Here is a 12,362-nt window from a genome sequence, read left to right as displayed (position 1 = left end):
AGCAGATTTTCCACTGGATCCAGTATCAAGCCTTTGTTAGGTTTTAGTCAAGAGGAACAGCATGGTGTGAAATCAGTGGAGCAGAGCCGCACAACAGCAGCAGCAAACGCCGTCTGCAGCTGCAGGATCTGCATGTTGAACAAGAACTGTCTGCAGCTGCAGCTGCAACCGCAAACGCCGTCTGCAGATGCAGCTGCTGTGAACTGTGAAGGTATTCAGGTCTAACAGAGGAACTTTTTATCTTTCATCTATAAATATGTACACTTTCTATTAGGGAAAAGAAACACAACATGAACTGCAAACATAAACTACAAACTCATTCAGGTATTTTTTTTCTTTAGAGTCTCCTTTAGCTCTACTTCCTGTTAAAAATCTACTTCCTGTTAAAAAACTACTTCCTGTTAAAAATCTACTTCCTGTTAAAAATCTACTTCCTGTTAAAAATCTACTTCTTGACAATAAACATAAAAACTGGACACTAAGGGTAAAAGGAACACAGTTTATTAAATAAACTAAAGACCTTGTTCCCTGAAAGAAAGAACAAACTAAAATAAAGGGATTGGAGCCTCAGCCAAACATAAAATCCGTCATGGAGACTGCTGACCCCGCCATGTCGACCGTCTGAGTCTGCAGCTCTCTGACCAAAACTACCTAAAGAAAACAAATAAACTAAGCCTGCAAACTAAGACTACCAAGGTCCAACCCCAAACTAAAATAACAAAACCCAGCAGTGTAAGACTACTGAGGAGAAAGAGAGAAAAGCAACAAGATAAATAAATAAAACAAAGTAAGTTTTTAAAGTAAGGATTACTTCATTAGTATTTATTTAATTTAGATTAGTTACATTTATATTGATGTCTGAGATTCACATAGATGATAAACTCTGTTTGTTTTTACATCCTGTTGACCTGAAGACGTCTTGTTTGCTCAACTCTACCTCCAGAATGAACAGATTTTACATGCAAAGCAAAACTTTGGTAAAAAGTTTGATCTTTTGAGAGTTAAAAGCACATATTATCTTATTCTGCACAACATATGTTACTAGCTGTTCAGGGCTGTTGACTTTTCTGTCAAACGTAAAAAAAAAAATCCCAATTCGAGAGATGCTAGTTTCGTTTTCTATTTTTATTTTTTTCGTGCCGAAAAATCTGCTGTGAGTTGTAAGCATCTTTTTATACTAAACTTGTAACATCAATCCTACAGGAAGTTCTCTGGTGTGTAGATGCGTTAACCCTCCAGCAGAGGGCAGTGCAGGGACATCTGGTTGGCATGTTTGTGTTGATGGATCAGACCTGAACACCTGAACGCTGCTTTCAGGTTAAACACAGACTTCCGAGCTTAACTGGTCGTTCTAAATTCTCCTTTGGGACGGCTGTGGTGCAGGGGTAGAGTGGTCAACCTCAGATTGGAAGATTGCAGGTTTGATTCCCAGCCCGCCTGCTCATGAGTCGAAGTGTCTGTAGGTACGACACTGAACCCCACGTTGCTCCGGGTGTTAGAGGTTGATGCTAGTGTTCAGCAGTGGAGTGTGGAGAGCTCTGGGCCTTCATTAAGGTAGTAAAGTGCTGAATACACCATTTATGTATGAATGTGAGTGTCTGTGTCTCTGTGTGGTCTTGGGATTCACTGTTTAGACTGAAGCCCAAACCATGACAACACCTCCACTGTGCTTGATAGGCTGATGTCCTTCAGATCGGGGAGTTCTCCTTTAACTCTCTCAAGGATCCGTTTGTCCAATCCTCTGACTGTTGGATCATGACCTCTGACCTGAGATGAGTGCAGAGACGTCTGATCCTCTCTCTGTCTTCCTTTGAGACCTCCTGGAGGAGTTCTCCTCCGACTCATGCTGCTCCCTCGTTCCTGAAGGTTCTCCTCACTTCAGCAGATGGATCTCAGAGTGTTTCCCAAAGCAGCAGAAACTGAATCATGCGGCTAATTAATGTCATTTCTTTGAGAGACCTTTCAGCAGATTTAGTCATTTTCCAGGTCTGACAAGAAAGAATTAATTTGGTTAATTACAGTTTTCTCATCATTGATAAAGTCGGAGCAAACTTCACATTACAGCCAATAAACATTTAACAGCATTTTTATCCTCAACGATGATGATTGATTTTATTAACTTTTATTTAAACTGAACTTTTGGGGTAAAATCCTTGATTTGAGATACATTTTAAAGACAAACTCGTGCTGGATGGAAAAGATCTTCAAAGCAGAAACCTTCACTCAGCAGGAACAACCTTCATCATCCACAGCAGACTCCTGACGAGACATCTCACCAGATCCTTAACTCCTGGAGGATCAACCGGACCCCCCAGCCCACCCCACACACGCCGGACCGCTGTAGACCCATATGGACCCTCAGCACGGCATTCAATGGACTCTATGTGATCCGAACCATCCAGTCCAGTGGGGTCTTTAGTGTTTTGGTCACTTGGTCGCCTTTGTGAGTAAACCCACCCCCTCCACCCCCCCGTGATTTTCATAGATAATTGGCTTTAAAACAATCCATTAGAAGGAGGCAACACATCTCCAACCTAAAACAGAGTTCAGATCCCTCGACTGTACCAGAGAACTGGAGTGGCTCCCCATTAGAAAATGGTCTACTTGGACCTCCGACTAAATGAAGTCAATCAGCCTCCATTTTTTCACCACATGGACACCGTAAGAATCTGACGTGGTCAGTAAGCAGTGAATCGTCCAAGTTGGTCTCAGTCACTGTTTCTATGGCAACCACTCTCCAATCAGGAGTGGGCTTGTTGGAAGGCCACGCCCTTACCACTACAAGCAGGCTACATTAAATCTGTCAAACATTTGAACATTGGACACGGGGCCCACAGGCTCCGCCTACTTTTACTGAGGCATCTGATTAGTCAGTTTACAACTTGAACTGCAGAAATTAAACGAGATTTTCAAGATGTTACAAATATATCAGAGCCAGAATGTTTATTCTGACCAATAGAACGACTGATGAGAGCTCTTTATTTCTCTATTGAAGTCTATTGGAGCTAGTAGGAACTTCCTGTTTGGGGGTGGAGCCACTCAGTCCAGTCCTCATAGACAGTCAATGGTCCGGATAAACTCTTAAAAACATTTTCAACTACTAACTTTAGGTTTTCCAGTGAGCTCCTCCCACCTCCACGGCCCCTCCTCATTCCCACCAACGACAGATCCACAGGAGCCGGTTCTTTGTGGGGTTTTATTTGGTTTGCATCAAAGTAGAAACCCTGGAGTCATACAGAGTGCTGACTCGTGTCATGTCAGCTGGTAGCAGAAGGCAAACAGAGTGATAGAGATCTAAAGCACATGTGGGACGTTGAGGGGGCGGGGCTTCTTGACAGTAGTGAACATTTCCAGACAAACTTCATTCAAGTTCCAGGGAGGTAACCATGGAAACGACAAACCGCATCTCTCCAGCCCCATCTTTTTTCTTCTTGCTACTCATGTCGGTGGAGTTGGGCTCTCTGGACCTCAGACTCCTCCCGGACCACCGTGACTCCACCCCCTCAGGCTGCAGCAGGTTCCTCAAACGGTAGTGATCTGATCAACCACCCTGGTGCTGTTGTTCATCTCCACACACTCCGCCCCCTGTCTCTGGCTTTCCCCGGCAGGGCGCAGGCCTCGGTTCTTGGAGGGGGGCAGGAAGGTGAGGAGGGTGGGCAGGAAGGCCAGAGTGTGCAGGGCGGAGCAGCAGGCTGTGAGGGCGAGGCAGCGGAACATGGTCTGCGTGAGGTTGGAGCGCACAGAGCCCACCGGGACCAACGCGGCGCCATAGCAGATGAGCGTCTGCAGAGACGGAACGCCATGTCGCTCCAGCGCCGCTCTCACCCAGCGAGTCCGGCTCTCCCCCTGACCGGAGGCGAAACCACAGAGCAGCGGCCCGCTGCAGTCCGCCGAGTGCCCCAGAGCCGAGATGAGACACAAAACCGACATGCAGTCCAGCTCCACGCCCCATAAGGTCATAAACCCCAGCACCCCAAACTGCACGGACAGCAAGGTGAGGCCCAGCCACACGGACACCAGCGGCTCCACGATGGCCAGAGAGGACAGACCCAGGAGGAAGAGCACGGCCAGCAGCGAGTGTCTGAGCGGCGAGCTCACCGCCGCCGCATAGCGGTCCAAGTACACAAAGGAGGGGTTAAAGATTAGAAAGCGAACGCGAGAGGTCAAGGACAGGCGCCGCAGCGTGTCCAGCAGCACCGACATCTCCTCGCGCTTGTTCTCTGTTGTCTTAGCGACCAGGAAGATGCGAGAAGCTGCCAGATCTGGCTCCTCCCCTTCACCACGCTCTGCAAAGATGATGTCGTCTGCAAAGTGTGCGAACTGCGGCTGGCGGAGGAAGGAGTGGCGCAGCGTGTAGGTGAAGTTCTCCCTCGGCAGGCTGGTGGACTGGTTGTGGTCGGACAGGTAGTTCAGGTAAGCCTCCAGCCAGCTTATCCTCTGGAAACCTTTGGCGTACTCCAGAAGGTCCCGCTGCACAGAGGAGTTCCAGTAGGGGGCGCTCTCGTAGATGTAGAAGCCAATCACAGGCGAGTACGAGCTGAAGTAACGCTGCTGCGCACGTGTGTACAGGACGGTGGCCGTATCCATGGCAACCACGGCGCTGGGGTCCGAGCCCTGGGTGACCTGAACAGACAGAGTTGGTTAAGCGGTGAGGATCTCACACAGCTGCAGGTGCTGGTTGACTGACTGTCTCACCTGGAGGAAACCCATCAGACCAAAGGAGATGTAGACCAGGTAGAGCAGGACCACAAAAGGTTTGACATACGTGTTGGTGATCCAGTTTCCATAGCAACGCCTCACACAGCCCAGCAGCAGATGCGAGTCCAGGAGGTGGTGGTCCATGCTGGCCGTGACACTGGGCTGGGGGTGCGTATGTGAGCAGTTCCCCACATGTGCGTGCACGCCGGTGCTGATGGTTGTTCGCGTCCGGGTCAGGTCAGAGTTCGGTAGAGTGTGAGACTGGGCGAGCTGAGGGTTAGCGGTCTGGCTCTCATCCTGGTACCGGGTGAACATCAAGCACCGGTACCAGGCGGGCTTAGAGCTCAGCCGGTCCGGTCTGGGGACGCGCCGGCAGAAGCAGCCGTGCCGGTAGCCGGTCTCCAGGTATCCCGTAAACACCAGGCAGGAACTGTAGAAAGACAGCATGTAGACGTAGCTGACGGTCACGGCCAGGGCGGCCGTGCGGCAGAAGAGCCGCACCGCCTCCATGTTGGTGAGCGGCGAGGCGGCCAGGCCCAGGGTCATCAGGTGGAGCATTGTGGAGCTGGAGAACCGCAGCATGACGTCCTCAAAGACACTTGCCACTCGCTCCTTCACGTGCTGGTCCTCCCGCGTCCGTCTCCATGACGACAGCATCTCGAAAGAGCCAAAGAGCCCGTGACCTGTCGGAGGAAGCACACGACACACTCAGTGACCCCATCCTCTCCAGATCAGAGGTTAAAGGTCAATCAAAGGTCAGAAGAGAACAAACTGGTTCACTTCATAACATGACAGCAGTTATTCCTTCTTCACCAGACAACTATGAAAGTTTTCTCTCATTTCTGCTTTAATGTTTGATGGGTTTACATGCTGGAAGTACTACGACTCTGAAAGATTACTGAGGAAAAACATGTTTCATCAGAAACATCTTTCAGGTTCATGAAAAAACCTAAAAAACCTTAAAAAATCAACAATACCAACAGCCTCCTGATTGGCTGATCTCCTCCAGAAAAAAATCAAATGAACAAAATTATTACTGCATGGGTCCTGATCAGAACAAGACCTGCGGGACGACCACCTCTACAGGATGAATACCTCTACAGGGCAACCAACTGCTCAGGACGACCACCTCAACAAGACGACCACCTCTTCAAGACGGCCACCTCTACGGGAAGACCACCTCAACAGGAAGACCACCTCAACAGGACGACCTACTCTTCAAGACAACCACCTCAACAGGACGACCCCCTCAACAAGACGACCACCTCTACGGGAAGACCACCTCAACAGGAAGACCACCTCAACAGGACGACCACCTCTACATGATGACCAACTCTTCAAGACGACCACCTCTACGGAACGACCACCTCAACAGAAAGACCACCTCAACAGGACGACCACCTCTTCAAGACGACCACCTCTTCAAGACGGCCACCTCTACGTGAAGACCACCTCAACAGGAAGACCACCTCAACAGGATGACCTACTCTTCAAGACAACCACCTCAACAGGACGACCCCCTCAACAAGACGACCACCTCTACGGGAAGACCACCTCAACAGGACGACCTTGAGACCTTTCACTTAGTCCTTCTCTAGCGTCCTCTAGGAAAATATAAAAACTAATGGAAATGAAACTGAGGTCTCAATCATCACATTTAAAAATCATGCAGAAGTCTAACATATCAACCTATCAGATCTTATCTCATGATTTTAGCCGAAGTATCAGATGTTACGATGTTTCTATCAGACCAAAATTCAGAACCTTGTTCTGGTTTCTGCTTCCAGTCAGAAGACGTCATCTTTGCATTAGGGACAGGCTTATAGGTCGATGCCTCATGACCTGTCATTCATTCTGATGTTCTGTCTGCTGTGATTCAGCCTGAAGCAGTCCTCCAGAACCAGCTCTGCTGACCTGTGACCTCCCTAGCATCAGCTTCAGTCTGTCCTACACTAAGTTTGGACCCGAACAGCTGCAGGTAAACGGCCGTGCACCTACCGAGCATGACAAACGGGATTCCGAGGTACGTGGAGTTGTAGGTGGCCCCGGTCAGGTTGAGGATTCCAGCAGCAGACAGTCCTGACAGAGTGATGGACAGCAGAGCCAGGAGCCCCAACCAGGGTTTGGACCTCACACAGTCCCGCATGGAGCAGCAGAGGATGGCCAGCACCCCGCAGATTCCTAAGCTGGCCAGCAGGGGGCGGTGGGCGAGTATGGAGGAGAACTGGAAGTCGGTCCTGAGAGAGGACGAGGTGGAGGGGTAAACCCCCAGCCTGGAGTGTGTGGCTGCGAACCTCCTGAGCTCGGCGCAGAAGGCCTCCTCCCACAGGCCGGCCACCTGCTCCATCAGCTCGCCGCGGGCCTGCAGGTAGTAGGTGAGCTGCAGCGCCCTGGCAGAGCGCACACCCTCCCCTCTGCCTCCAGCCCCCTGAGCTCGCACCGCCCCCCCTGGGCCCCAGCCCTGCACGCCGCCCAGCTGGTGGCCGATGTAGGCTCGCCGTCCGTCCGCCAGCTGGGTGATGGGATAGTGCAGGACCGGCAGGGTGCGGTTGGAGGCCCGGGCCGCCTGGATTTCCTCCATGGCCCGGATGATGTCATCGATGATGCAGCCATTCTTGTCGTCTGGGAGGCAGAGGTAGGAGAAGGAGTAGTTGAAGCTGCTGAGGCCGGCGGCGGGAAACGTCACCTGCATCTGGTAGATGTTCCTGTGCAGCTGCGAGGAGACAAAGACGTTTCAGTGATGAACTGCAAAGTTTCTGTTAACAACACACAGAGACGTGCGGGGGTGCACCTCCACGTGGTAACAATAGTCCTGTCAGCATCTCCTCCGTTTCTATAGCAACCACACAACACTGCCAGCTTCCACAGTGCTGGTTGCTAGGCAACAGGCCTGATGCCAGTCTGCACCACAGTCAGCCCGGACCTCAGAGGAATGCAGGAGAATCTGCAGCACAAACGTCTCAGTTTGACCAGAAATATGAGCCTCCGCAGACATTCAGAGGGGGAGGGGCTTCCAAGGCCTCACAGCGAGGATTTCACACGTCACGGTTCAATTCAGCATCTTCCTCCTGGAGGCTGGACTCTCAGCTCGTCCTTCTCACCTCAGCTGATATTTCTCCACAATCCCAGCAGGTTTCTATAGCAGTCAGATCCACACTGAATCTGATCTCTGGGTCTGAGTCCTCAGAGGTTCTGAGGAAGATCCTCCAGGTACAGCATCATCCAAGTTATGAACTCAGACACATGAATCTGTTGAACTGTCTAATGTGACAGAAACTCTGGAGTCTTCAATGGTGAGTTTGTAGTTTTTAGAGCTCCTCATGATGAAGGTGAGCTGACAGAATCTGTTTTATCAGCAGCTGGAGTCTCCGTCCACACTGAACCTCCTCCAGATGACTCCTGCTCCTCTGATCACTAGTTCATTAATTAATAATTATGATTTCATCTGTCTGAACCTGCATCTTCTCTCCTCATTGGTTATTACAGTACTATTATTTTCATGTATTCTAGATTGTAGCTGAAACCCTCAAATACATTATTTACTGCAGACTCTTCATAGTTTGTGTTGAAACTATCTGGTTAAAACCTCAGAGTTCATCTGCAACTTCATCCAGAAAAGGTTCTGCCCTCATGAACAACTCACGTCACAAACAAATAACGTCATTCTCTGTCAGGTTTTATATTAGACACAAAAGAACAAATGAATGAAGTGCAGGAAAAACAGCATCTATGGAAAGAATTGAGATCTGTTCATGTCCATGAAGGTTATGTGATGATGCTGAGACGAAGACTTCAGGAAACCTGGTGATCATCAGGAAGAATCCTCTGTGGATCAAATTAATCCACAGTTTTAATCCTATTGGATTGAATCGTTTTTTTGTTTGTGAAGGTTATCCTTTGAACTTTAAAGTCTGGAAGATGACTCGAGTAATGACCACAAATGTTTAAAACATTTAGGCAAAACTTTTTAAACTCTTGTGAGGAAGTTCTCAGTCATGCTGTTTGATTCTCATTATTATGGTATAAATACTGGAAGATGAAAACGTCAGACCTGCGGATCCAGGATAATCCTAATCTGCATATTCTGCAGAGGCTTTAATCTAGCAAAACCTCTGACAGTAAAACTGTTGTGTTCTGATGAGCTGATGCATTTTTCATGATCAAATATCTGTGAAAGTTCAGCTTAAAGCTTAAAAGCATCATTTCAGTTGAACATTTAGGTTTGAATGATTTATGAGCATAAGTTGATTTGACTTTTTAAACAGAAGCATCTTCTTAATATGTATGAGAGATAAACGTGTGAGAGGCATAGAAACCGTCTGACATAACTGAAGATTCCTCTGCTTTCATTCAGACGAGTGAACGAAAAACATGCTGAGATTTTCTGTCAACTTTTACAGCAGATTCATGTTTGTGTTCAGGTTCGTCCATCCAGACTTTAAAGAAATATGTTAGATCTTTACCTAAAACAACATTCCTCGAATCTTTTCAGTGATTTTACTTCATTGTTTTAATAATTGCTTCCACTTTTTAAATAAACATAATGACTGTATAACAGAAAGTTCCAGCAGGTAAAGATACTTTTCTTCTAGTCTCCCTGAAGAACAGGAAGTCCGTAAAGTCTGCAGGAAATGACATTTTCCATCATGTTTTCTGTGTTTTTACAGCTTTGGTCAAAAGAAACAAATGAAAAGAAATAAAACCACAAATATGGATAAAATACTGATACATGGACTGGGTCGGGGGTCCTTTAACAGTGAATGAGTCATTTGGGCTTCCTTTCTACTGATCAAAACCTAGAAGGAGCCGCATTTTGTTCTCTTTCCCTCTTTGTCCTCAGCAGTCTTACACTGCTGGGTTTTGTTATTTTAGTTTGGGGTTGGGCCTTGGTAGTCTTAGTTTATGAGCTTTGTTTATTTGTTTTCTTTAGGTTTGATTAGTCCTGAGCAGGAGCTGCTGACTCATGTTTAGCCAAGGATCCACCATGGAGAGTCACCTGTGGATTTGGAGCCGCAGGTTGAAGACTGACGGGTCAAGATTGACAAAACATTGACCAAAGAACCAAACCCATCTGTGAAGATGCTCAGAACCGTTGGGCCTTCCTGGACTGATCAGAGGAGAAGACAAGTGTCTCCATGTGGAACAGATCAATACTGACTTTGATTCTATCCTCTTCAGCGCAAACTTAGGTGGATCAGAACCTTACAGGACCGAACCCAAAAGAACCAACAAGCCCTGAAAGTTAGAACCAAAGTGAACACCATAACTGAGCCCTAAGAACTCATTGACAGAAGATGAAAATGCTTTAAATCTCACCTGAACGTGTTAACCAGTCAGTCCAGGGATTAGGTCATAATCAGACTCTGATGGACCCAGATGAAACAAATTCAGATTATGGGACTAAAAATCTGGCATCATTTTTTTGAGCCTTCTCTCAGTGGGGACACCTCAAGAGAAAATGGGAAACGAGATGTTCTGCAGCATGAATGAACAGAAACCATGAAGGACCATGAAGTTAACCAGAGAGAAAGGACAGTTCCATTCCTCCACCCGTCTACCCCTCTCTGCAGAATGCTGACTGCATGCTGTCCTGCAGTGGGTCATTTAAAATCCTCCAGAGACTCCACTCTCTCAGACTGCAAGCAGGCCGTCCTCAGAGGGAGGAGGAAGGCTGATGGAGCATGCTGGACCTCACATGTAGAAGCTGAGCGAGGAGAAGCGGAGGCGCAGGAAAAGAAAGATGCTGTCAGATTATGTAAGAGGATTTATGCCCGTGTGGTGGGCTCTTCTCTGCACAGTCTCCGCTGTGGACTCATGTTCTACAGGAAAATGGGTCACTATGGTCTGTCTCTACTTCCATTAGTCAGCCTTCACAGTGGAAGGTTTGTTTGAAGCAGTTTATGTGTCTGATAATCCTCTAAAACCTGTTAAACAGCATAGAAGTTCAGAGCACCTTCTGTCTTTGAGTCAGCTGAAGAAATTCAGATGAAAAGACGATTTGTCAGAATGCTAACTGACTTTTCTGTTGAAACTATTCCATCTTTATGAACTCTGCAAAAACAAAAACTCAGCATGATTGTTGCTGACATCAGATTTAGGAAAATCTGTTCATTATAGAACAAACAAGATTTTGTCAAAGTTTCTGGTGATAAATGTCTGTTTCTGCTGTATTCATGTTAATAAATATTTTACCGTCTTCTAAATGTCTCTGCTGGCTCAGACATCGTTTGATTAAAACCACTTTGAAAAAGATCGTAACTACACTTTTTAAACAGATAAATCTATAAAACTACAGTATTTTTTATTGAAGACAGAATTGTTCAAACATCCTTTAACTCCAAAGACTTCACTATTGTAACAGCTTTATGTTTGTTGCAGTTTAACTACTTTTCAGAACTTGTTTTATTCGATTTGAAGAAGTTTTTCTGGATTAAAAATGTAGCCTTTGAAGTTTTTGGAGGTTCTTTAGATTAATCTGAAAAGTTGAGTTATATTTTCAGAGCTTCTCTAAGTCTGTTTTGTTAATTTGATCACTAAAAATCAAGAAATCTTTTCAACTTTTTGGCTTCACAGTTTTTGAGGAAAATGTTTGTTATTTTATTCCCACTTTAATGAAGATTTTTAGACCTCATTCCAGTTTGTTGGAGCCGTTTTAACCCATTTTCTTTCCTTTAAAGATATTTAATTTATTTAGTCTTTTGTGTTTCTGAGTGTTTTTCAAAAGTCTTGTTTGCAGCTTGTGTTTGTTCAGCTCTAATTCCTCAGGTGAAGTCTCGTTCACCTGTTGACCGGTCTGTGAATAAGAAGCCGTTTTACCGCTAAAACCGCGTCCAGGTGAGCGGCTTCCAGCAGGCTCCCCTTCCGCGCGGTGACGATCACGCGCCCGTAGCGGCCCGGCGTCTGCAGGTCGGAGTAGAGCGCGTGCCGGGAGCGGTTGACCGGGAACAGGCTCTCCACCAGGCTGCCCTCGATCTTGGCCAGGCTGTGTTTGGGCGCGAGCAGGCTCTGCACGTCGTCCTCCACGCGGTACCGGCTGAAGCTGGCCCCCAGCAGCACGGACAGCAGCACGGGCGCGGAGGCGAAGAACACCGCGTGGCCCGCCACGAACCGGCCGAGCGCGCGGAACGAAGTCCTCAGGCCCGCGTGCAACACCTGGCGCAGCATCCTGGCGCGCGGCCGCGGCTCGAGCCTCTCCCACCGAGCGGAAAGCCCGGGCGCGCTGCCGAGCATCGGCGGGAGGTGACCGGCGAGAGGCGGGAGAAGACCGGAGGAGACACCTGCGCAGAGCTGATGCGCGCGGCGGCTCGCGCCTCATCCATCAACTACTTAGTTGAGCACGCGGTGCTGCGCTGAAGCAGAGAGGCGCGTGCTGCCCGGTCCCTCCCCGCATCATCACCGAGTCCCCGCACCTCCCGCTGGGCGGGACCGGAGGCTCCGCACCGGGAACGCGGGTGTTTGCGTGAGGGAATCAGACCGCCGTCCGCCGGCTGTCACACCGGGGACGGGGCGTGTCCGCCTCTCCCGTTCATCTGCCCCGCCCCCCTCTCTGCTGCCGTGATGCGGGGAGACGGTCGGTGATCTCCCGGAAGTCCCGCTGGGCTGAGCAGCTTCATCCTCTGGCGCCCAAACTTTCCTCCTCTCCCTCACGCGGCTCAAACTTACAG

At 48.4% G+C, this 12,362-nt stretch overlaps 1 protein-coding gene across 1 annotated transcript; it reads right to left on the bottom strand.

Moving 5' to 3' along the window:
- Window positions 1-3,178: 3,178 nt before the first annotated feature.
- Window positions 3,179-12,362, bottom strand: ptchd1 (patched domain containing 1). The gene is made up of 4 exons (XM_024280546.2): window positions 11,515-12,362; window positions 6,697-7,411; window positions 4,696-5,381; window positions 3,179-4,623 (listed from the first exon to the last, which is right to left on the bottom strand). Exons 1-4 carry the CDS (start codon window positions 11,926-11,928, stop codon window positions 3,523-3,525), a joined length of 2,916 nt encoding a protein of 971 aa, XP_024136314.1. The 5' UTR covers window positions 11,929-12,362; the 3' UTR covers window positions 3,179-3,522.

This window comes from Oryzias melastigma, linkage group LG20 (genome assembly GCF_002922805.2).
Source record: "Oryzias melastigma strain HK-1 linkage group LG20, ASM292280v2, whole genome shotgun sequence".
Lineage (NCBI taxonomy): Eukaryota > Metazoa > Chordata > Actinopteri > Beloniformes > Adrianichthyidae > Oryzias > Oryzias melastigma.
The sequence above is the reverse complement of the archived record's forward strand: the minus strand, read 5'-3'. Positions and strand labels throughout refer to the sequence as shown.